This window comes from Aethalodelphis obliquidens, unplaced genomic scaffold (assembly GCF_003676395.1).
Source record: "Aethalodelphis obliquidens isolate GAN/ISIS:26980383/991018 unplaced genomic scaffold, ASM367639v1 scaffold18, whole genome shotgun sequence".
In the NCBI taxonomy this organism is placed as follows: Eukaryota; Metazoa; Chordata; class Mammalia; order Artiodactyla; family Delphinidae; genus Aethalodelphis; species Aethalodelphis obliquidens.
Genome location: NW_020837962.1, coordinates 10,468,479 through 10,492,991, shown reverse-complemented (window position 1 = coordinate 10,492,991; position 24,513 = coordinate 10,468,479). Strand labels below are relative to the sequence as shown.

Genomic DNA, 24,513 nt, shown 5'->3' with positions numbered 1-24,513 from the left:
CTTGAGTTGCAGAGTAAGTGTCCAACAGTGCTGGAAACTGCTTCAGTGGGAAGCCTTTTTGCCTTTGGGGGGAGAGTCACACAGTAGACCCCCCAGAGTGGCAGGAATCATGGCAGAGTCGGGAGAAAAGAAAGACCACAAAACGCTGGCAGTCCTAGGCAGCTATGGTGGCTGGCAGGTTTTTAGGTATCTCAAGCATGTAAACGAGTTGACCATCCAATCTGTGGATTTGCTTTTGCTTTTTTTTTTTTTTTTTTTTTGTGGTACGCGGGCCTCTCACCGTTGTGGCCTCTCCCGCTGCGGAGCACAGGCTCCGGACGCGCAGGCTCAGCGGCCATGGCTCACGGGCACAGCCACTCCGTGGCATGTGGGATCTTCCTGGACTGGGGCACGAACCCGTGTCCCCTGCATTGGCAGGCAGACTCTCAACCACTGCGCCACCAGGGAAGCCCTGCTTTTGCTTTTTTCTCACCACATTCTGGCCATTTGCCTACTCAAAAGTAACTCCATCAGAGGATAAGCATCAGGGAGGAAATGGTGAACTCAGTGAGGGAATGAACGAACTAACTCATGCCTGTCCATGCTGGAGCTGTGAGCAAGAGTCCAACCTCCAGAGAGGAAGGAGATACAGGTACTCGCTGGGGTCTCACCACCTGGGTTCTGTTACCTCTGCAACTTAAAGGACAGAGGTTTCAGTGGAAGATCAACTAAATGCTACAGACGGGGTATACACACAAGACTCATTTTTGCTACTGCCAGTTAGTTCTGTGACAAGGGTTACCTGGTTTCTTAGGTGTAACTGAAAATTTATAACCTTCCCAAATGGAAGTTGACAGCCACTAGGAAAAAGCAAGTGTTTTAGAAGAAGAGATAGAGCAAGGTCAAGAGAGACCACTGCACTGCAGTGGGGGCTACAGCATCACGGTCTCAAGCAGAGGGAAGAATGTGCAAGTGGCGCTGGGATTCAGCTACAACAGCTACATTGTAAAATATGAATGTGGGTATAAGTAATATGAAAAATACACTATAAAAAAGTCACAGTGGGTGGCAGTGGTGCTTCCCTTTTAATCACGTATGAGAACAAAACAACAATTCAGAGTCACCCCCGGGAGAAATGACAGGATGGTACTTACGTCTGGGGTTGTGAAGGGTCGTCACCCAGGGTAACATTCTCCCCCTGGATCTCTGTGAAACACTTCTCACAGAAATGATACCTGTCAGCAAGAAGGCCATACTTGGGTGAACTGGTCCATCATAACACACAGCCACCCAAGCAACGAAGCCACCAATCAGAGCAGGGCAGATCACCACGACGAAGGGGGGGCGTTGTTGGTTGATTGATGGGTCAGTGAGGACAATGAAAGGAACAGGGGCAGGTGGGGAAGGGCAGGATTAGAGAACAGGGAAGGGAACAAATAGCACAGACATAAAGGTAAGACACAAACACCAAGACAACACAGAGCAGAAAGCCAAGGCAAAGCATTGATTAGCATTCGGTCTCATTGCACACATCCCAGGCCATCATCACTAACAACGGGTTCGTCCAGCTCCAAGATGCAAATGTTTTCAAGGAGTTGTTAATACTAGAATTGCAAGGAGCCTAATTTTAGGAGTTTGGATTTTGTTATTACTTAGAGAAAACCAGAGATAACTACAGGTTTTGAGATGGAAAAAATTTACTTTGAATAAAACAGTCTGACAAAAGGACTTAAAAAAGCAATTTAAACTGAAATAGCTTTTTTTCAAAATGGAAAATTTATGCTTGACAGCAATTCATAGATTTTATTTCCGGTATTAAGCCAGATCTTTAAAGGTATGAAAATGTTGAGCACTCAGAACTGGTTTTAATTTTCTCCTGTTACTTTTCACATGTTAATCACTCAGTTAATTGGGTTACAATAGAAATGAAACCAAATCCATATTCTAGACAAACATTTAACAGAAATGCAATCAGGGTCAAAGACTTTCCAGCCATTTATCAGTAAGACTATACAGAGAAAAACTGTGATATATTGTATAAACAATACAATATATGTAAATCCATGAACAGTCTTAAAATTCAATTCTAAGCTTCAATTTAAACTTTTTGGTATTGGAACCAATCATTCATCAATCTGAGATACTCAGTGATTTCTCTAACTTGGGGACAATCCAAGTTAAGCAAATTTAGAGACTTAATCTTTAAAGCACAATCTGCATTTGAGAAATTATCCATCACCCCAATTTCTTATAGTATAGAGCCTGGGCTCAAGCTATCAAATAAGAACAGTTAAAATAAAAACTATTAAATGTTTGGAAAGGACACAAATGAGAAATCAACAAAAATGCAGGCTGATGCTGCATAAACAAGATGGGCACAAAGGAATACTGTAGAAGTAAACAAGCCGAATGAGGTGAATTACACAAGCAAAAGGGATGAGTATAAGGTACGACGGCAGCACAATAAAATGCGGTTTTAGTGCTCAAAACTACATCTACAAGATGCCAAGAGGATTAGTGTTGAAGACACTGTGACGAGACTTGGAGCACCACACTGAACCACATGGGCAGAAGGAGATGCGGCAGCTTGCAGCTACACGCAGACACAGACACACACGCACACAAACACACATGCGCGCACGGCTACAAACAACTGAGATTCAGGCCACTGCCTGGCCAGTTTATTCTTCATTACCACTAAAATAGGTCCCCACAAGTTCTAATTCTAATCTTAATTAAACACATTGAGCATTCTGTCTGCTATATTTCACTGACTAAACACACATAGTGAATTAAAAGTATAAAACTTTAGAGCATGCACACATCTCAAGATTATTCAATTTTTCATATTTGTTGATGAGGAACATGACAGATTCACTGTGTGTAGCAACTGGATTAATAAGAGTTTCTTGCTGGGACCAGTTTATTTAGAATTAATTCAATCAACAAAGTCTGCCAAGATTAAAAACTGACCAGGAACAAACAGGTTAACACTGCTGTTTTTAAAAATACTTATCTCTTTCTCTGAATGAACTACAGTAATATTCTGGCTATTCACTATTTTGTAAATATTTTTATGGAGGCTTGAAATCATGTAGTAAAAGGAGTTTCCATGTGTAGAAGGGCATGATCATCACTGGCAAGAAAGAATTACACTATAGAAACTATAAACCAATTAAGCAGCAATCAGAACAATATGCAAAAAAAAAGATACCCCTTCAACGCCAAATTGCTTCCTTTTAAAAAATGAATGAAAGTGTTCCAATTTATTATGATCAAACTCAGCCACTGTGCGCTAGCTCAAAGAGGACTACGGAACACACTGTGAAATGAAATTGCCACGGTAATTACATGTGAGTCTAAACGCTTTTAAAATCCTGGACAAACTAAACTCTTAGCTTTTATGCAAGCAGGACATCAAGCCTAGCAACATCTGGGGAACAAGGATCATAAACCCATCATTTTCCACTGGAGGAAACTGGCCCAGAGTGAAGCACTGATGGCTGAATGGCAGCCCCTGGGGTGGCTGCAGAAACCTACGCCCTCTGTGTATAACTAACTTCCATTCCCAAGAACCTCAGGGTCAGAAACTGGGAGGGACAGAGTGTCTGTCCCAGAGCAAGGCCAGAGATGTCAGAGAATCGAATCTGTTCAGGTGTAAGGGGAAAGGGAGGGGCCCTGGCCTTCCTTTAGCTCCCTTCTGATATGATGATAGCCCACCCATCTAGTCAAGTAGGCTGAAACCACTCTGGTAATCAGTGGGTGACAGATGTTAATGTCAGACTTGCCCCTATCTTATACCTAGTCCAAACTTTATTCATCCTGGAAATACATAATGGTTCAGAGATTCACTTTTCAACCGTAAGAGCCTAGATGACCTTCTGCCTTACGTGAAGGAAGCAGTCTGATGAATATGGAATTATAAAGGAGAAACACTTTACATAATCTGATGATGATGTACATCTGGGTACCTAAAGTTAGCACAATGTAACTGCAGAGTTCATCTGTAAGGGTAATCTAATGTATGGAGTAAATTTTCAAATGCAGATTGTTGTAAGTACCATAACAGTATATAAAAATAACTTGGATAATAGATAATATCTATTCTTATCTATCAATAATAAACTGTTAAAGTTATAGAACAGTTTTCCCAACATGACTTACTTTCAAAATTTCAAAGTGTGGAAACAAGTGAAAATGTAACCATATACTAGCTTATCTATTAGTTTCACTTGTTTAAACGGTCTGTAGAATTTCCTACTCTAAGTGCCCAGTTTAGGACTATAAGTACCAAAACAATTATTCAAAAGAACACCATGGCGTTCATAAACAGTCAAGGTTGAGAATGAAAATGTAAGTAGTTGAAATGTCTATCGCAGAATTAGACCACTGCTTTCACAGACTCACAACGTGGTATCTCTTCCAGTTCTGTATTCCAGGAAGCACACCTTGTAGGATTCAGCTGAGGAGCAGTATATGCTCACACTCATTTAAAATGTATTATGCGTAAAAGAGAACTCCTTTATTTATGCTTCTACTCTTAAGGAAAATATATTACTTTTGCTCAATAAAAATTAAGTCCTATATAGAAGTAATATTGGACATTTCAGAACTTTCAAAACAATCCTTTGTTTGCACCCCATCAACAACCTCCTCTGAGGAGGCAGTAGTGCACACTGATGCCATCCATTCTATCGAACTTGAATTGCTCTCAAGTGAAATACGGCCGAAATCTATGCAAGTCAGCCGAGGCAGGGTCCAAAGAACCCAGGAACAGTGAAAAGCAACAATGAAAAGGCCCCCAAACTTAAGAGATGATGGTAAGCAATCTGCTGTCTGCTCTTCCTTCTAGACCCAAACTGTGTTGGGTACTTAGCAGTGGGGGCATTTTTCAGGGTATAGTTAATTTTAACCTGTTCTCTTAAAATTTCATAGCTGTATTTTGCACCTAACAGTTTCCAAAGCATTGTCTCATTGGAGACTGACAACTAAGGGTGTCAGGAAAGGTGTTACTATGCCCATGTCATGGACAAGAAGGTTAAGCTTGATACATTACAGAATGTGCAAAAGATCATGGGGCTAAAACTGTAAATGGAGGGGCCAGAACCTCCAGAACAACACTTGTCACTATAGGAAAGATTCCATTTGGGCCACAGTATCATTTCAAACTTTTAGTTTTAAAATGCCTCTATCAATAGAAGAGCATGCAAAGACAGAAAATGAATTCCAAATGTTAAAATATTTTTAGCAGGACAGTTGTGCCGGTTGCACTTCCAGTAGAGGTGCCTGTCCAGGGACACCCATCTTTCCCCTCAAACCAGCACTTCACTAAGATAAGTGAGCTGGACAAGGCTTAGAAATCTTGTCTTAAGATATTTTTAGGTCAACAGTTCTTTTTTTTTAAAAATAGGATTTTGATGAGAGTCGTTAATTACCTTGAATATGTTTTTTTTTAATTTTATTATTTTTTTTAATTTTAATTTTTTTGGCCGCACTGCATGGCTTGCAGGATTTTAGTTCCCCAACCAGGGATTGAACCCAGGCCATCGCAGTGAAAGTGCTGAGTCCTAACCACTGGACTGCCAGGGAATTCCCTAGATATTTTTTAAAAATTAAAATAATTAAAAAAAACGTAATTGGAAGAAAAGTAACTGCAACATTCCAAATTATTCAGGCCTCTGCATGTACCTTTGAAAAAATAAAAACTTATTCTCCTCAAAGTATTAGAACATATGTAATTACTATAAGCAAACAAGATAAAAATAATCAAAACATCAAACCCTAAAGCTGACATTTAATACTTGAACCTAAAAACAAAGAACAGGCATGAAGCCTCATCTTGGTCACGTAAAGAATTTAGTTGCCAATTCATAGAATGAAGGCAATGTAATTGAATTTGACAAAGAATTACAACCTATGTTTCAAGGCAGGACACCCTCATGCTATGGCAACACGCAGTCACTTAAAGCAATGGATACAAAGTAGCTTAATTTTCAAAACAACCCTCCAAACCAGGAAGTTGTAATTAGGTAAGGGAATCAACAACAAAAATTATTTTCATTCTTCCTCTACTTAAGATAGGAGATCTATTCTTTAGCCATCTCCACATTTCAAGAGAATAGAAAATACTTCAAAAGCATACCTACCACTCACTAACCCCAAAAAGGCCACCTCATGAAGGGAGTCATTCTTAAACTCAATGAAAACACCGATCTCATTCTTACTGTGCTACTGATTAAAAAGAAAAAGTCTATGGTTTAAAATTTTTAAATGAATTAGAGCAAACACAAGTCTTTCCATCAGACTGTACAGGCCAAATTAGCTAGGCAAATATTTACACACAGATTGGTAAAATACAATGTTTCAACTTTATTATCTTAAAAAAGGCAGTCAACCTTTGTTAGAGTTACTCTCCACTTCAGACTCTTTCTCATATGGTTACATTTTGGCTTAACACATGTACTTGATCCAACTAGTGCAGCAAGCAGTTTTGAGCTTAAAATTTTATACTATACAAGCATGCTTTTAAGTTAAGAGACCATGGGCCTATCTGAGTGACTGAGAAACAATGAAATTTTGGCCCTTTTTACTGAAACTTCAGGAGAGAAATAATGAAATGTACCCAAGCTACAATCAGACGAGCATGCCTCGTCCTAAGATCTTCTTTTTGTCCCATGATTCAAGAAACTGCTCAAGGCTTACCTATTCTGATAGCTGTAGTAGGCAGCATCACGAGGAATTGTACACAGCTGCTTCCCGTAGCAGCACAAAGTCTGTGGGGAAAACTCATACTGCAAAAACAAAGGAGAAAATACTAAAAATATATCCCATTTACTGTCACGCAATGTTCTGTCCAATATGGAGTTAGATTTAGCTAGTAAATTATTTGTTAGTATACTGGATAGTCTTCTAACGATTCTCACATCTATTTAAAGACATTTCTGGATACAATAGGATAGAATTAGTGTCTAAGAGACTTTTTTTTTTTTTTTTTTTATGGCTGCCTTGGGTTTTTCGTTGTTGCGTGTGGGCTTTTTCTCCAGTTGCGGCGAGCGGGGCCTACTCTTCATTGAGGTGCGCGGGCTTCTCATTGCGGTGGCCTCTCTTGTTATGGAGCACGAGTTCTAGGCGCGCAGGCTTCAGTAGTTGTGGCACACGGGCTCAGTAGTTGTGGTTCACGGGCTCTAGAGAGCAGGCTCAGTAGTTGTGGTGCACGAGCATAATTGCTCTGCAGCATGTGGGATCTTCCCAGACCAGGGCTCGAACCTGTGTTCCCTGCACTGACAGGCGGACTCTTAACCGCTGCGCCACCAGGGAAGTCCCTAGTGTCTGAGAGACATTTGTTACAGATAGATGAATGGACACTGGGGCAGCCAGGAATGCTTAATCCAAGGCCTTCCCCCATAAGCACCTCTAGCTTCAGACAATCAACTGTTTTACAAGAGACCAGAATCCATCTGGGTCCTTCTCAGTACACAGGTGTGGCCAAAATACTGAGTTTATCATATCATCATAATACCCTTTTTGGCTGTATTAACAAGGGTAGTTCATTTTCCAGAAAAAGTTTCAACTATACCTTGCGTCCACAGCAATATCCAAGGGATTGCATAACAGGGTCAATTTCTTGCTCAAAGACCTCTGCGAGCTTACTGCAGAACTTATAGACCCGGGATGTCTTCCGATTGTAGAGCCAGGCATTGTTGAACATGAGCCAGACGTCATCCACATACTGCCAGGGTTCCTGGTACTGCCCTGTATCCAGCTTCCGCTTGATGGTGGAAAGGTCCATGGGATTCTTCACAATGTCAAAATAATCCTGAAAGACAAAACGGTCTCAGTCTAGCATATCCCCCCCAAATTCCAAATGCCCATCTTATTTGGCAGCTTTATCTTAAAATAAAATTGAAGAAAGTACCAGTATAACTTCCATTTCTAATAGTGAAAAATGGGACTTGAAAAGAAAACAACTTCTGATCTTCCTCTGATTTTATTATCTAAAATTGTAATTAATATTTTCAAGTGTGATCAAATTATTTCAAAAGCAAAGTTAAAGAAAAAATAATATTAAAAAACTTATTTAATAAAACATGTCTTATAATGTCAGATTTTAAAAATAAGATTTTGATCCACCAAATTAAAATGGTGAACATATTTATCAGACAATATGTTTTTCTAGAGATTCATTCTTGGTCCTAGCAACCAAAATGAAATTCCAAGACAAACACAAACACAAAAGCAAAAATAGTAATACTGCTAAACAGAATCTGTTGGGTCACCATGGCCTTTGCAAGAGCACCCAGGGTTTCAAAGTGAGAGGCCCATGTGTTTTATAAGTGATGTTCACCAATTATTTAAATCCACTCCTGAATACAAAGTCTTACCCAAATATAAAGCAAGGCAACAGAGGCTGTGCGCCCCAGGGTGTGCTCCCCCCATCTCACTGCACCCCTTCCATGGACCCTGGGGCTTAACGGAACAGGGGGGAAACACACATTTCAGTCAGTAAGACAAAGGTGTATTATTGTTTTGACAGAAAATATTTTTTTACATTACGGAAAAAATTCTTATTTTACCCAATTTTAAGAGATAAAATGAGTATCATGGATACTCATGAATTACAGTGGTAAAGTTATAATGTTTTTATGATATCAACTTACTGGAATTCCTAGGAGCTGGGGATCTACAGGCTGCCGAAAAGGTAGGGACTCTGGATCCTGTCGATACAGCGCTTCTAGGGTTGGCATCAGAGCCTGGCGCAACTCCTCCGGCTTAAAGACTGCAGTTAAAAAGCACAGGAAACGATGCTATTGACAAGGCACCCAGACTCTTCCTCTGTCACTTTTCAAATGGAAGCCTGGCTACTTCTGAGAAGGCCTGAATCATTTCCCTCCCAGCCGTGAAGCTTCCAGGAGTCCACGGACATTCTAAAGCTACGATTCAGGGATTCTGAAAACACAGTCACACTAGTTTTTAAAAACTGCATCCACATCACGAGGCAAAAATACCACACTGAGAAGTTTGCTGTTCAACAAAAAGATTTCCAGTGCCAAAACTTGGTTGGAACAGAAAAAACGAAGCTAACTTTCTAATCTGCCTCATTGATCAAATGGGTGGGTACAGAGTCATTTTCACAGGAAGGGGCTTTTCCTCGCCTGAGGAAACGTTTGTGTCCTTGGCTGAAGTAAACTCAAACCACCTGAGAGGAATGGTTTTGTATTACAACCTCACAAATAAATGTATACAGTGTAAGAGAGCCACAAAAATAAGTAGCTCTCTTATTTTCCCCAGAAGTTCTGTACTGTGTACTGTCCCCTTGCACATGTACTAGTGCCCATGTCTCCAACCTCTTGGCCCACCCATTTCCTACGATGCCTTCTGTTGTCACCAGTGTAAGAACAAGCACTGGCTGCCAAATACATTCAGGACAGTCACTCATACAAACCCCTCGTGAGTTCTAAGGACATGGGAAACATGCCTGTGAAGGTGACACTGAGTGTCACACACCCCCTCGCTCACATACGCTCCTGCCCACAGAAAAATTAGCAGAGGCAAACACTGCAAAGATGTTCTGATGACTTAGGTTCTAAGTGATGTGAAGTTTCCACTTTGTGGTTTTTTGAATTTTGAAAAAATTTTCTACAACAGATACATAACAAATTGTAATTTATAAATCAGACTAAAATACCATAAAAACCTAAAGTTCCCATTGGGAAGTGGTATGCATTGAGTATATCGAGAGATGAAAACACTGGCTGAGAAGTTTCCAGAAACTTTATTGACATCAGAGCCAGGGAATACCCAGGTATCCTGACTGACCTCCTGAGGAAACGGCCTCCTGCGCTCCAGGACACATGGCGGTCAGCAAGTATGGGAGACAGCCAGTGTAGACACTCCCATGCAGGTGCAAAGGCCTGGTCTAGGGAGCAGATGTGCCCTGTGGAGCCTTGTGAAACACAAACAAATCCTGCCTTCAGCTAACCCCTTTTCTTCCAGTCTGTTTTTACAGAGATGAAGCAGTGTTTGGTTTTCTTTGAATAACTCTTTATAAGAAGACAATTCGTTAATCAATAGCTTTTTTATTCTTCTAGACCAGGGGTCGCAAACCACGACCCACAGGCCAAATCTGGCCAGCTGCCTGCCTTTGTATGGGCCTGGGAGCTAACAATGGTTTTTAAGGTTTTTAATGGTTAGGGAAAAAAAGAATGCTATTTTATGATACGTGAATTACACAAAATCACTTTTTAGTCTGACAAAATAAAGCTTTTTTAGAACACAACCGTCCTTGTTGTGCAGGTGTCCATGGCTGCTTTCGCACCACAAGGCAGGGCTCAGCAGCTGCAACAGAAACCTTATGACACACAAAGCCTAAAAGATGCACTACCTGGTGGCCCTAGACAGTCTTCTGATGCCCTGCTCCAGACCATCTCGTCTCCCAGTGCTGATCAAAACTAACATGGCCTTACGTGTATCTCACTCTGTATGACCGTTCACTCATTCACTAAACATTTAATACCTATGCCAAGGAGAAGTCATTTTCAAACTCCTGTCTTTAACAACCACACTGATGTAGTAAGACTCCAAATGAGTGGAAGTAGCAGTCAGAAGCTGTATTTGAAACAAGTTCTCTGCCACTGATTAGTGTGGTGTGCTATGAGCAAGTCACTCCACTTCTCTGGCTCAAAACCTTCTCAGGACAATCAGGTGGGGACCACATCAGCAGTCCCCAAACCATGGCCCATGGATACCTTAGGGACCCTCATGCAGTCTAATATGGTGGCCACCAGCCATATGTGGCTACTTGAATCAAAATGAATTAATATTAAATAAAATTAAAAATTCACTTCCTCAGGCACATTTGTCACATGTCAAGTACTTAGGAGCCACATGTGGCTGGTGACTGCCATAACAAGAGAGTGCAGATATACAACATTTCCATCTAGCACTGCCCTAGGCCTTTTCTAGGGGTCTGTGAAATCCATTTCCATAATATAAAACAATTTTCATGATAACACTAAGTTATCATTTGCCTTTTGCACTGTGTGCTGACATTCACACAGACTGGGCAAAAACAACAGTGAATAAAATCACTAGCACTGCAGCATGACCAGGCTGCAGCTCCAAACTCGACTTCGTGGTCGCCCCGTTCTTTGCTGCTGCTGTGCATACACAGGAAAAAACGTCATCTGCACTTACAAGTGTCCTTGATGAACGAGTCAAAATTCTTACTTATATTAAATCTCGGCCCTTGGCTACACGTCTTTTATTCTGTACGACAAATTGGGAAGCTGTCATAAAGCACTTCTGCTGCATGCAGTGGTTGTCTTGAGAGAAAGCACTTGTGTAAGTGTTGAGTTGAGAGCTGAAGTAACTGCTTTTCTTCATGAAACACACAAAACTAGAAAGAATGGCTGATAGACAAGCTACAGTTACTCAGATCTGGGTATGTGACAGACATTTGCTCAAAAATGAACGAAGTATGCCAGTTATAGTTACTTCCAGGACAACTGATGCTATTTGTTACCAATGATAAAATTTTGACTTGCATCAAAAATTAGAATTTTGAAAAACCTGTATCATGACACGTGAGCTCGACAGCTTGTCAAAGTTTACACGACTTTCTGAAGAGACTCACAGTGATATTAATAAATGTGATTTTAAAAAATATCACATAATAAAGCATGTCAACATTTGGAAGATGAGCATAACTCAGTGAGCCAAAGTCCCAGATGACCCAGATGAGGATAGTGGTCCCAGATGAGGATAGATAGTCCCAGATGAGGATAGTGTTACAAAAAAAATCATGCAATGGCAAAAGATCCATTCAAAGTACAAGATGGACGATGGATTCTAACGCCACAGAGTATGAGAAATTCAGGGCTATGGATTCAGATTTCCCACTGCAACTAGCCTTTAAGAAACTTCTACTTGTTGAGTTTTGGTGTAGTATCAAAAAAGAATATTCACAATGACCTGAAAAGGCTACTAAAATACTCTTCTCTTTATTAACTACTAACCTGAGTGGGTCTGGATTCTCTTCATGTACTTCAACCAAACAACAGAATACAACAGCAAAGGCAGAGGCAGATATGAAAATCCAGCTGTGTTCACTTAACTCTCCGAGTAACAAAATTGTAAAACACAATGTCATCACTCCAACTATTTCTGTTTTGGAAGTTATTTTTAATTAAAATGTGTTATTTATGGGTGCCATGTAACAGATTTATTTTTAAATAAATATTAAAAAAGACATCTAATAGAGTAAATAGTGATAGATGATCCATACAAACAAAAACTTCTCTGGGATCCTCGACTTTTAGGAGTATAAAGAGGTCTGAGACCAAAAACTTAAGGCCTGCTGTCCTCTATGATCTCCAGGGTCTCTTCCAGCAGCAAAACTATACAGTATCAGCCTTTCTAACACTTTTCTGCCGTCTTTCCTAACTGGATCACCTGCAGCCCTCAACTACCTGAGCCCCATCTCACATTCCTAACGGTCACCTGACAATTTGCTGACACCCTTACCTCCGTACTTTGGACACATCTCAAATACATTCTATCCAACTTCCACCGTGAGCCTGGCTCATCCTGCTTATTTCAGAACCCAAAGTATCTTCACTTACCTGCCGCCCTCCCTCTTCCTGCTGCACTAGTCAGTGGGTTCTACTCTCCCACCCCCTGACTTCGGGCACTTAGTTTCCTATCTGTATCAGCAGAAACCTATAAACTTCAGTGCACAGGGTTGCCATAGTGATAATTTCCCTAACATCAAGCTTCCGGTCATCTTCCTGCTGGAGTCCATCAGTGGTTGTCCACGGCATGCCGAGTAAAGCCAGCACCACCCCAGACAGGCGGCTCATGGGCTGCTCCTCAGAGCCCTGGTCGCTTCTCGTTCCTACCACAGACCCCTGTGGGCTCACATCCTGGAGTTCAGCTCACTGTCACCATTTCTAAAACTTGCAGAATGGCAGGCAAGAAGGATAAAAGAAGAGATGGAATTCTTTTTCTGCTTTAGCTTTTAATCCACAGAATGCAATCCCAACACAATGGAAAAGCAGCACCATCCGGTAAGTTTACGAGAACATGACCTACTTTTTTTGCGAGGCTGAGAAGGAGAAGTGGACTGTGAGGCTGTCCCGTTGGTGCTACTCTCTTCTTCCTCTTTAGCTTCGACTTTCACTTCAGGTTTCTTTTCATCCACTTCCATTGGTTCCGACTTCTGCTCTGTTGTGTCTGTTTCTTCTTTAACTTGAGAAGATCCTTGTAAGTCCTCCTCCATGATCTTGAGAAAAACAAAATTACAGACAATGATATATGAATATGAAAGACCTTTATTCTAACTCAGCCTTATTGGAAGGCTCTTAAAAATCTCTATGGGCTTGTTAAAACCTTTCCCAAGTCAGAGCTGCATTGATCATTCCTTTTCTCTCCCACAAGAAGGGGTGGAGTGCCTGTTGAGTCACTTCAGTACAGCACCAGTGCATTACAGTCCTAAAAATTTTTAAATTTTTACATGCTAGAGTGCTTAAAAAACTTGTATACACATTGTATACACCAATTAACTGCTCAATAGTTTTACATATATTTCTAGTTTGGAACAAGAAGTGCCTTGAAAATTGTGGGAAGGATCAGAAATTCAACTGCTCAGAGGGCCAGGCAGGCGAAGCTAATGACAGCAGCAGGAGCTGTTGTGTGAGGCCGCGGGGAGCAGTGGACACTCTGGCAAACTAGAGAGCTCACGACCCATCTAAGAGCCACAGCTGGTGCTCCTACCTAGACTGTTGCCCTACAGGAACAGAAGCACAGTGCTGGCAGAGCTTCTCATTTTTCAAGAAAAGCCAGAAATCTAGAGTTTTATTTGTAATTTCCCATTTTAAAAATAATTGTGTGGGCCAAACAAAACACATTTATAGGCTGGATTCAGCCCACGGTCTGTCAGTTTCCAACTTCTGCTACAGGTTAATTAGTAAAAGAACACATCTCTTGTGCAGTCTAACTCTGCAGAATTATAAATGAATGAAGGATGGCAATGAAAAAGTTGCTGGATGATTTAAACATTTAAAATACAAGCCAGTGCTCTTCACTTCTGGCAAAATAAAATAAACCCATATCTCATATCTAAAAATAAATAACCAATCTGTTTTTAATCTCTTTCCAACTTGAACCACAATCGAATAGGATACTGAAACAGAGCAGGGACATCCACGGTGGACGCCTTGTGCCTCCCACGAGGACACCTCAGTGATGCCTCTGTGCGCAGTACATCTATTCACTCCCAGGAATGGCACCTACCGCAGCCCCAGGCTCTGCCTTGGGTTCACTGGCATCGGGCTCAGTGTCCTCAGTCTTGACCTCAGCCTTCATTTCCAGCATTGGTACATCGGGTCCTGGCTGCTGGGAGTTGGTTTCGGCGCTGGCCACTGAGGATGGAGTGGGGACCCTGTTATCAATGCTGGCTGCTGCCTGGGAAAGCTGTGGAGAAACCAAAATCATTTATCTCTGTAAACAATATAAATGATCTTAAACCCTGATGCTCACTCAACACACAGTTTCGTGTTAATCCTTCTCAATACTAATCTAATAGGCACCTCTATTTGAGAGAACTGAAGAATAAGCGTTAAAATAGGAGTTCCAGAGACATCAAAATCAGGCAGAAACACAATTGACTTCTTGCCAACAATGCAGAGATGGAAGAACAGAGCTTCCTACCTTTTGACAGAAAATTATTTTCTGGGAATTTTCTACCTAAGTCACAGAACCTCCTATTTTAAATTTAATTCCTTCCAATGACATTAATGGTTATGGTAAACACTGAATAATAAATATATAAGTATATATGCTGTAGAAAGGGGAATAAAGTACCTATATGGAATAAGAATGCATAACTAGCCTGTTAATTATAGGAACAGTGGTGGAGGAGTAAACAAACATTAAGAGAAGGAATCCCAGGGCTTCCCTGGTGGCACAGTGGTTGGGAATCTGCCTGCTGATGCAGGAGACACGAGTTCTTGCCCTGGTCTGGGAAGATCCCATATGCCACAGAGTGGCTAGGCCCGTGAGCCATGGCCGCTGAGCCTGCACGTCCGGAGCCTATGCTCCGCAACGGGAGAGGCCACAACAGTGAGAGGCCCACGTACAGCTAAAAAAAAAAAAAAAAAAAAAAAAAAAAAAAAAAAAAAAAAAAAAAAAGAGAAAGAAAAAAAAAAAAAAAAAAAAAAAAAAAAAAAAAAAAAAAAAAAAAAAAGGAATCCCAGAAAGAATTCTAAATTTTCATAGATTTACCCAATGGAGTTTTAAGTAAACAAACAAAAGAAAACAAAATTACAAAGGGATCTTACTTAGAGATAAGAAATATAAAGTAAGGATCAATAAGCACACTCCCTTTGGAGAAATACAAACAGTAATGTCATCTTGGGGTTTATGTTGGGGTTAATTTTGACATTTTATAAATAAATACCCTCAGTCCCCACAAATAAAAGATAATGTATTTTAGGGGGAAGAAGGTTTTTAAGTTAAACTGATAAGAAAACAGACACTAAGATTCTGGTGAGAACTGGGAGAAGAATGTGGAGGTGAGCAGAAGCAGCCTCAGGCCCCTGTGTCATTGGGGACAGCCCAGTCTAGGAGAGCAGGACTGGGTGCTGCCAGCAGACCATGGGACATGGGACACAGGACGTGGTGTGACCCTGCCACCTTCACCTCCCAGGAAGAATGTGTAAATCTAAGCCACAGAAGTGTTAACCTGAGCATGCCATTTTGTCATGAAAAAGAAAGGGCTTCCAGCTGGAAAACAAGGCTGATAGGTAAGGTCAAAGTACATACAACTAGGAACTTGACTTGTTTACCAAATCCTCATCACTACTAAAACTCAGAAGACGTCAATCTAGGACAGATAATGGGGGACGTACTGCTCCTATGGACAGACAGCTAAAAAATTTTACGGAGGGGCTTCCCTGGTGGCGCAGTGGTTGACAGTCCACCTGCCGATGCAGGGGACACAGGTTCGTGCCCTGGTCTGGGACGATCCCACATGCCGCGGAGCTGCTGGGCCCGTGAGCCATGGATGCTGAGACTGTGCGTCTGAAGCCTGGGCACCACAACGGGAGAGGCCACAACAGTGAGAGGCCCGCGTACCGCAAAAAAAAAAAAAAATTCTACGGAGGACCCATGTATGAGTTCTTTTAGTTGTTGATTTCTAAAATCTGATTTAATTGGGGAAGATAATCATAAGTCATGTCCTGCCTAACAGCCTTTGGAGCCAATGCTGGAAACAAAACAGATACTTTTTGCAACTGCACCAAGACTTGCAGTGACTTCATGACAGATTTTTTTTTTATGGGCAAGTTCTCATCTAAGAGTCTTGGCCAGAAGACGACAGGCCGAGGGGCTCACCGGTGTGCCAGGAGGCTGGGTGTGCACAGGTGTCGGCTGCTGCTGTGACGACTGAGGGGTGGCCACGGACGGAGGCTGGACTGGGGTCTGAGGCTGTGGGGTCACCTGGGCCTGGGCTGCCGCCTGGACTGTAGGGGTGCTCTGGGTTTGGCTGGCACTGGGCACTGAGCCAGGAGTCGGGGTGGGAGTCTGCCCGGAAGACGACACAGGAGTTGATGGCTGGGTGGGAGCTGCTGGCTGGGGAGGAGTCATCCCAGGTGCCGCCGGATGCTGAAGAGACGGCATGCCTGCGGCCGTGGAAGCAGGAGGTGGAGTCTGGTGTAACGGTGACTGTGTCACTGGTGGGCAAGGCAGCTGGCTGGCCTGGGGCCCAAGCATGTTCAGAGGGTTAGGAAGAGCAGCACCAGGCACCTGTCCCTAACAGATGGAACAGAGTATGTTAAAATTATTTCCCCCATTTGAAAATGTGGCAATAGACTTCAAAGATTTAAATGTATGAAAATCTAATCATGGTTTCTTGATGAGGTCTGCTGACTGCACGGGAAGGTTCCATTTGTAAAACGTCATCGATCTGCACACTTATAGTAATGTGTACTTGTTTCTCATGCTTTGATTTACAAAAGTGTGGAAATCTCTGGCTTAAACAAACACATATACACTCCACTTACTAGCTTCGTGCTCCATAATATCCACCCACAGCTTAGACCACTGGAAAAGGTATTTGTCTTTTTTTAAAAAATGAGTTATGGACACACTGAAATGTTTCAGTACAGTGGTTCTCAACTAGGGACATGTTTCAGAATTATTTGTGGACCAATTAAAAATCTATTCTGAATCACTGGTCTAGAGCAGGGATCTGCAAACTATGTAGAGTCCATGGCCAAATCCAGCTAGCTACTGGTTTCTGTCAATAAAGTTTTACTGGCAGGCAGCTTCGCCCATTCACTCATATGTGAATGCGCATGTCTACCGTTGCCTTTGCGCCACAACAGTGGAGCAGAGCAGTTCAAACAAAGAGCCCATGGCCCACCAAGCTGAAAATATTTACAGGACAAACCTGATAGCCCCTGTCTGGAGCAACAAAATTTATGGAAATTAAGAATTAATTAATAAGTATTTAGTGAGTGAATCTAATGTAGTCACTGCCTTTTATTCAATGTTACTTCATGTTAAAAAATTAAATAATGTATTTTATCTTTTGGGGGAAGACTTGGCCTGTTTTAAAAACACATGTACATTTGTATACAGCAGCAATCTGGTGTACTCTAGCAATTAACAGAAGGGGGGAAAGGCAGTAAAATGAATGGAAAATAGTTCTCACCAGCATTAGACTGAATAATTAAAAACACATTCAATAAGAAGAGAACTACTCAAATGATCCAGTTAGTCGGACTTCACCTGGGCAGTTCAGTCAGACAGACAACAAGATACAAAGACCAAATCATTAAGAGTGAACTCATGGGACCTTTCCTCACTCCTTCTTTAAAATCCAGTGTCTCTCAGGATCACACGTGAAACTCAGAATTTACAATGCACAAACAAAAACCAAGAAAATGACAACTAAAAACCCTAAAACCAAAACAAAAGCACACAGACCAAAAAACCATAATCCATTCCACTTTTGTATGAAGTTCACCCCAAGATGGTATGACTAATTCCAAACAAAGTAAAAATAACAGAACAGAACAGGGGAAAAAAAAAATCAAGAGATGCTAGCACATGAAATGTTTTGTCTAGAATTCTAATTTCTGTGAACTAGGACATGCTGAGGTCAGTGGGAAGCTGGGGCTACATCACTGTAGGTGGCTCACAGCCCCAACATGAACAGTACCTGTGACACGCTGGCCTGGGCTGCTGGCTGCCCCATGCCCACGCTGTTCACGTTCAGCGCCCCGCTGGAGGACGGGAACTGGTTCTGTGGCAGGAACTGGTTCTGGGCAGGCGCCTGGGCCATCATGTTGTTGGCGTGTGTACCCATCATGTTCGGAGGCTGAGGCATTCGGGAAGGAGAAATGGCCATCTAAAAGACAATAAGCGTTACTGAGAGTTCAGAGGGCTTCAAGGGCCTGAGTCTTCAAGATAAACTAGAAGAGACAGAAATCTTCAAATCCTCCTCCCTTGCAGGAAGGGACCCACCACTCACTAAGACCTTCTGGCTCCCAGGCACTCTGCATGCTTTTCAGGCAAGGTCTCTAATAAGCCAGCTTCACACTGCCCTCTGAACAGAAACCAATAGTATGCTATAGTTTAAAGTTCAAAATATGCCTTTTATGAGTTCTCTGAAGCGTTTAGAAGGCAGCCGCAGGAGAGGAAGTTCTGACAGTCAACAGACACTGACAAGTCCCTCTCAGCCACATATCTGAGGCTGCCAACCCCATCTTCCAACAAAGTCACAGGAGCCTATGATTTGTCATTTCAATAAAAATAAGTAAGGTCAAATAATTCTTGTAGTAATAAGGACAGAGAGAGAGAGAGAGAGAGAGAGAGAGAGAGAAATATGAAGGAAATAAAGCATAAGCCAAATCCAAAGGAACAAGTACCACAGGATTTCCAGACGACCTACAAGTTTCCTGCTGAGAGAATTTTCCTTATTCGAGCAAGGCCTTCTCAGCACAGCTGAGGCAAATAGAAAAAGCACTTACCCCTGGAACGGAGCCCATGCTGTTCATCGGGACAGAGTGGTTCATGGGGGACGATGAGCGAGGTCCCATGGGAGCTTGTGGCAACTGTACATTCCCCAAGGATATTGGGTTAAATGAATTCATCCCTGTAAATGTACCCACAACGGTTCATTAGGAAAATCGCTCACAGGAAAACAGAATGACAACTCACCAAATAAAACTCTAAGCCAAATAAGATGGAACACACACACAACATATACAACTGAAAGGAAAGCACTCAGTTAATCAGAAAAGATGGCTAAATAATAGACTGTTCATATCCAGAGAAGATGGCACCAAGGTAGTGGTGGTGAGGGTGATAGGATGGGGTGGGTGGCAGGGCAGCATGAGCACAGGAAGGCAGAAAGTCAGGTAAGCCATGAGTACGCAAGGCCGGGGCAGCGCTCGGCACCGAAGCGTCCAAGCGACAAAGTAGATGGGGGGAGCGTGGGAAGGCGCTCCCACCATCTATGGAGGAGGTCAGCTAAGGCCAGGGCACCCGTCTGAGCCAACCCCTCAGAGCCTTCTGGAGCACCTGACTCCCATCTCCTCTCCTGCAGGAAGCCTGTTCCCATCACTCCAGGCCTCCCAGCCCTTTGGCTGGGTTTACATTTATTGTTGGAATCTGGGGTAAGACTCAAAACATTGTTTGAGTTTTGCAAGCACATTAAGCATTTAGAAAGTGCCCAAGGGTTGGCAGTTCTCAACCTCAGCCTCCTCTCCATAGACTGGAAAGATCTCACTTTCACAGCTACCTTGGCCTTTCCAGAGGTGCCACAGAATGAATGACACCTCACTAGCTGCCATGCAGCTCCAGACCACGAGTCTCTCTCTTTGTAATTTCCCACAATACTCTGTAAACTCTGAGCTCAACATAAATGCTGGTTCAATAAGTCTTAGGCCCGACGCTGGCATTTAACAGAATCCTTGAGGCGCTGCCTTAACACTGTGTAGTATGAGAGGCCGTCAAACAACATGTGCCTCCTTCAGCACCACCAAGAAATGTCACCCTAAGTAACCAGCACAGGCCCAGGACTTTCCAGGAAGCTTATAATACAAAAGTGTCCCACTCTCCTTGAGGGTTTTATTAACAAGAGAAGATTTTATTAAATAAAAGATGTACGAAGAAATGGCACCATAAAAAGTCCCTCTTTACAGACCCAGACAGGTCGGTAAGCGGGGCATGTGAGCACGTCCCTAGAAAATGCCTTCCACTCTGCTCAACAGCCACCTCCTCAGATCCCAAAGCAGCAGAGTCTTCCAAGTCATCCCCGACACAGCACTCAGCCACTTTCCTAAGGCTCCATTTCTCTGACTTTGTGATTTCTTTCACCCTTCATATCTAGTCCACCTAAACAAGTCCCTGAAAAGTTTCCTCCACATCAGTTTATCTACCAGGTCTTTTTCAGTACGCAGTACGATCACCACGGCTTTTAAAATGACCTCTTCTCCCCTCTTGAACTACTCTACACACAGCAGCAAGGCCTTGCTTTGGAATCTTCTGGATAGTGTCACCACCTTATTTCACAACCTGTAAAAACATCCTACTGTTCAAGTCTCAATTTGACAAGAGCCATAAAAGCTTTGAAATGACCCTCACCCCCAAACTCCCAAACTAAAATCACTGCTTCAACAACCACCAATAAAAAGACTGCCAGTAGCGCAGCTTGATGAGGGTTCTCTGAGCACAAACCCTCCTCGGCCAGCTGCAAGCAGGCATGGCACCTGTGCTCACAGGGCCCAGAGCAGTCCCCACTTTCCTCACCTCACACCCCCCACCCACAGTGCTTCTGCCCCAGGATGGGCCTGATGCTCAGAAATGTTCTGAAAAGTTTCTTTCCTCCACCTCCAATACAATGCTTTTTTGGGGGAGACTCTTCCTAAGAATAATGTCTTCTCTTGCCCATCAAAAAAAAAAAAAAAAAAAAAGGGCTTCCCTGGTGGCGCAGTGGTTGAGAGTCTGCCTGCCGATGCAGGGGACACAGGTTCGTGCCCTGGTCCGGGAAGATCCCACATGCCGCGGAGCGGCCGGGCCCGTGAGCCATGGCAGCTGAGCCTGCGTGTCCGGAGCCTGTGCTCCGCGACGGGAGAGGCCACAACGGTGAGAGGCCCACATACCGCAAAAAAAAAAAAAAAAAAAAAAGTTAACTCCTACTTCTGATCTCCTTGGAGAGCTTTCCTATGACCTCCAAACTTTCAAATGCAACAGATATTCATACTACCTGTGGACATGAACTCTGCTCATCAGCAAAAAGGAATAGAAGGAATAAGAGGAGGAGCTACAAAGAAATACAGAGGGAAGAGGACAAACCAATGAACTTTGTGGATGTAGAATGTTAAACCAAAATATGAGTCACAACAATAGTTAAATACCTTGAGAAACCTGCATACGATTCACTGGCAGAGGCATGGGCCCATCTATAATGGCAGGAAAAAAAAATGGGTTATTTAAAATAATCCTTGGGACTTCCCTGGTGGTCCAGTGGTTAAGAATCCACCTTCCAACGCAGGGGACGGGACGCAGGTTCGATCCTCGGTTGGGGAACTAAGTTTCCACACGCCGGAGGGCAACTAAGCCCGCACGCTGCAACTACTGAACACGCGGGCCACAACTAGAGAGCCCACGCACCACAACTAGAGAGAAGCTTGCGCGCTGCAACAAGGAGCCCACACACTACAGCAGAGGATCCCGCATGCTACAATGAAGATCCCAACGAAGATTCCGTGTGCCGCAACTATGCAGCCAAAAATAAAATAATTTTAAAAAAATTTTAACTTAATAAAATAATCTTTTAAACTTAAAGAGAAAACCAGGTCCAAAAGTGCTGTGCATTCTGATGCCAGCACACCCGCCTTTCCATGAGAGAGACTCAATGTCTAAACACAGGCCACTGCAGAAGGTCACAGCCACTACCACACAGGTTTCACAGCATAGGCTTCCAGAGAATATAATTCTATATGCTTAGAAATACACACCAAACGCAGAAGGAAAAACAAGGAAACAGACTAAGGGCTGGAAATGAAGTCCTTACTTGGAGGTCTCACAGGCTGTGCCTGTGGTATCCCAGGAGGCTGTGTCCCGGGGGCTGGTAAGGCTGGCTGGTTACCCAAGATGCCTTGTTTGTGTAAACGCGATCTCCGTTTTTCTTCTAGTTCTTTTTGTATCTTGTAGATTTTCTCTGCTAGTAAGTGATAGTACTCATCCTAAAAAGCAGTAATATTCAATACTAGTTATTTGTAAAAAAAACAAATGATCTGGTTTTGTATGTTCTAACAAACTAATGAACTTTAAATTAAGTACATTGGCACAGGTAAGCATTCAGCACTTCTGATAAACCAGTGCCCAGTGATGTTACAGGAGTTATCAGATAGGAGGTACTGAGTGCTCATTACATTCATTCCACAGCTGAACCTCTTCTTGGACACTCACTGACACTGGCAATAACATGGACAAGCGCTGTGAACACTGCCGCTATAAAGTACACCCACGGATTAAAAAAATTTTATATACCTCATTTACTGCTGTAGCGGAGACATCTGTACTCTGTAGTTACAGAACAAGAGAGTTGTACAGGGACCTCATGTCTTAACTGGGAAGTCTCCCTGGTCAGTGCCCTCAAGTGATGAGTCTACCAGACTAACAGATGTCCCCACTTCCAGACAATAAGGCAGACAGATGCAGTTACAGCTCCCATAGGTGCTGTGCGTGGCTAGAACACAAATGGCAACCTACCCTGCTGTTGGCAGACTCATACATGTCCCCTTCCACTTTCTTAGCATAGGCCACCAGGTTCTCCATGCGGCGATCCTTCAGGGCTGCAGGGTCAGGTGTTGGGAAGATGGCTTGGACACTGAAAAGACAACACACACTCTCAATCTATTTTCAACACAATGTCTGTCTATGTGACACGGAAAGAGAAGAAACAATCGTCTACCTATGGGCGCAATACACTGCTGATAGAAACCCCCAATCTCTCTCGCCTAGTTCATGAATACACAAATGAAGTCGCTCTCTGGAGACAATACTGACCTGTCAATTTATCTACAAGTCAAACACACCCATATTTTGCTATTAACGATAAGTGCTGGACCATTCAAAATTCTCATTTTGAATTGCTAATTTTTAAACTACTTATTATAAAAACTTTTGATTAAAATAATGAAGGAGAAAACAAATCTCCAAGGGAATCAAGTTAACCTCACCTTCAATTTAACTTAAATAGCTGGAGAAAGTTAACTATTAATTTCCTGTATGTTAAACTGTATGATGGTAGTGTCATGCCATCTGTATTTACTAGGCCCAAATTCCTCCAATTCTCAGGGGTCTCCACAAGTATAACCTTGAGCCACAAAATAAGGCTAAGCTTCTGAGCTGATCCCAGGTCCCTGGTGCATCCCAGAGCTTAGAAAACAGGTCTGGCCCCCTGCAACATGGGTCACAGTTCATGTCCCTCTGTAGGACCCACTGGGGATGCAGCATTTGGGTCACAAGCATGTGACCCCCTTCAGCTGCTAGGGTACAATCACCTGGGGCGCAAGAGAACACTTAGGAATTAAATCAGACATCGATGAAACTGCAAAACTGTCACATCGCCATCAGTCACAAAATGTTTCCATCACATGTGAATAATGGGCGAGGTGGCCACGTACAGTTTATGCACTAGATGGCTCCGCAGGTCCTGAGTGACATGTTCGTGCCAGCCTTTCCGAACGCCAGTGCTGGAAGGAGGTGCTGCTGTGGGTATAGTGCTGAGGGTTCCAATGTTTCCAGAGTTTGAGCCGTCATTGATCAGTGGGCTAAGGAAAGAGTAAGATTTATCTAACTAAGGTTCGTCAACCATATGGAACTTTAAACTGTATTGGAAGGAGGGAAGGAGGGAGGGAGGGAGGGAGGGAGGGAGGGAGGAAGGGAGGAAGGAGGGAAGGAGGGAAGGAGGGAAGGAGGGAAGGAGGGAAGGAGGGAAGGAGGGAAGGAGGGAAGGAGGGAAGGGCGAGCATCACACATTTAGAAAGAATCAAGAGCTTCCCGTGGTTACCAGCCCACTTTCACATGCAACTGTCACTCAGATCGGAGCCAAATGAAACACGGGTCTTACTTTGTGGCCCCAAGGGAAGTTGGAAGAGCTGATTCTGAAATCAAGTTTGGTGGCTGCTGATCTGTTGTTATTCCTCCTGCTGGAATGTTCATTGGGTTATTTCCTTGAAAGAAAGAAAGAAAAGAAATCAACCAACTCCTGAACTATAATATACACTTTAAAGTCCTGATAACAGATAAAAAAAAAATCACATACAAATAAATGATTCTTATAAGTTATAATAATAAACGCTATGGCAGGAACTCTGGGAGTTATATTTTCAACAATGGTGATCAAGCTGTATAAATTCAGTTGCAGTCTCCTTCCCACTGCACTTTATAACTAAAGAAAGGCATTTCTATGGAGGCTGGCTGGCATCATGAGTGCTCTGTGGCTGCAGAAAAAAACCA

The 24,513-nt window shown here is 42.8% G+C and overlaps 1 protein-coding gene across 7 annotated transcripts in view; it reads right to left on the bottom strand.

Moving 5' to 3' along the window:
• CREBBP (CREB binding lysine acetyltransferase) overlaps window positions 1-24,513 on the bottom strand; it is a 150,189-nt gene that overhangs the window by 19,066 nt on the left and 106,610 nt on the right. For 3 of the 7 annotated variants that reach the window (XM_027117557.1, XM_027117555.1, XM_027117559.1), the window contains 14 exons: window positions 24,125-24,227; window positions 23,679-23,825; window positions 22,762-22,879; window positions 22,061-22,232; window positions 21,402-21,446; window positions 19,011-19,135; window positions 18,200-18,388; window positions 16,369-16,785; window positions 14,269-14,448; window positions 13,069-13,258; window positions 8,637-8,755; window positions 7,556-7,795; window positions 6,682-6,770; window positions 1,134-1,244 (listed from right to left, as the gene is read on the bottom strand). In XM_027117557.1, coding sequence (XP_026973358.1) covers window positions 1,134-1,244; window positions 6,682-6,770; window positions 7,556-7,795; window positions 8,637-8,755; window positions 13,069-13,258; window positions 14,269-14,448; window positions 16,369-16,785; window positions 18,200-18,388; window positions 19,011-19,135; window positions 21,402-21,446; window positions 22,061-22,232; window positions 22,762-22,879; window positions 23,679-23,825; window positions 24,125-24,227 — 2,245 coding nt within the window. The remainder of the gene's footprint in view (window positions 1-1,133; window positions 1,245-6,681; window positions 6,771-7,555; window positions 7,796-8,636; window positions 8,756-13,068; window positions 13,259-14,268; window positions 14,449-16,368; window positions 16,786-18,199; window positions 18,389-19,010; window positions 19,136-21,401; window positions 21,447-22,060; window positions 22,233-22,761; window positions 22,880-23,678; window positions 23,826-24,124; window positions 24,228-24,513) is intronic. The other 4 variants (XM_027117556.1, XM_027117560.1, XM_027117558.1 and 1 more) reach the window with 3 other exon arrangements.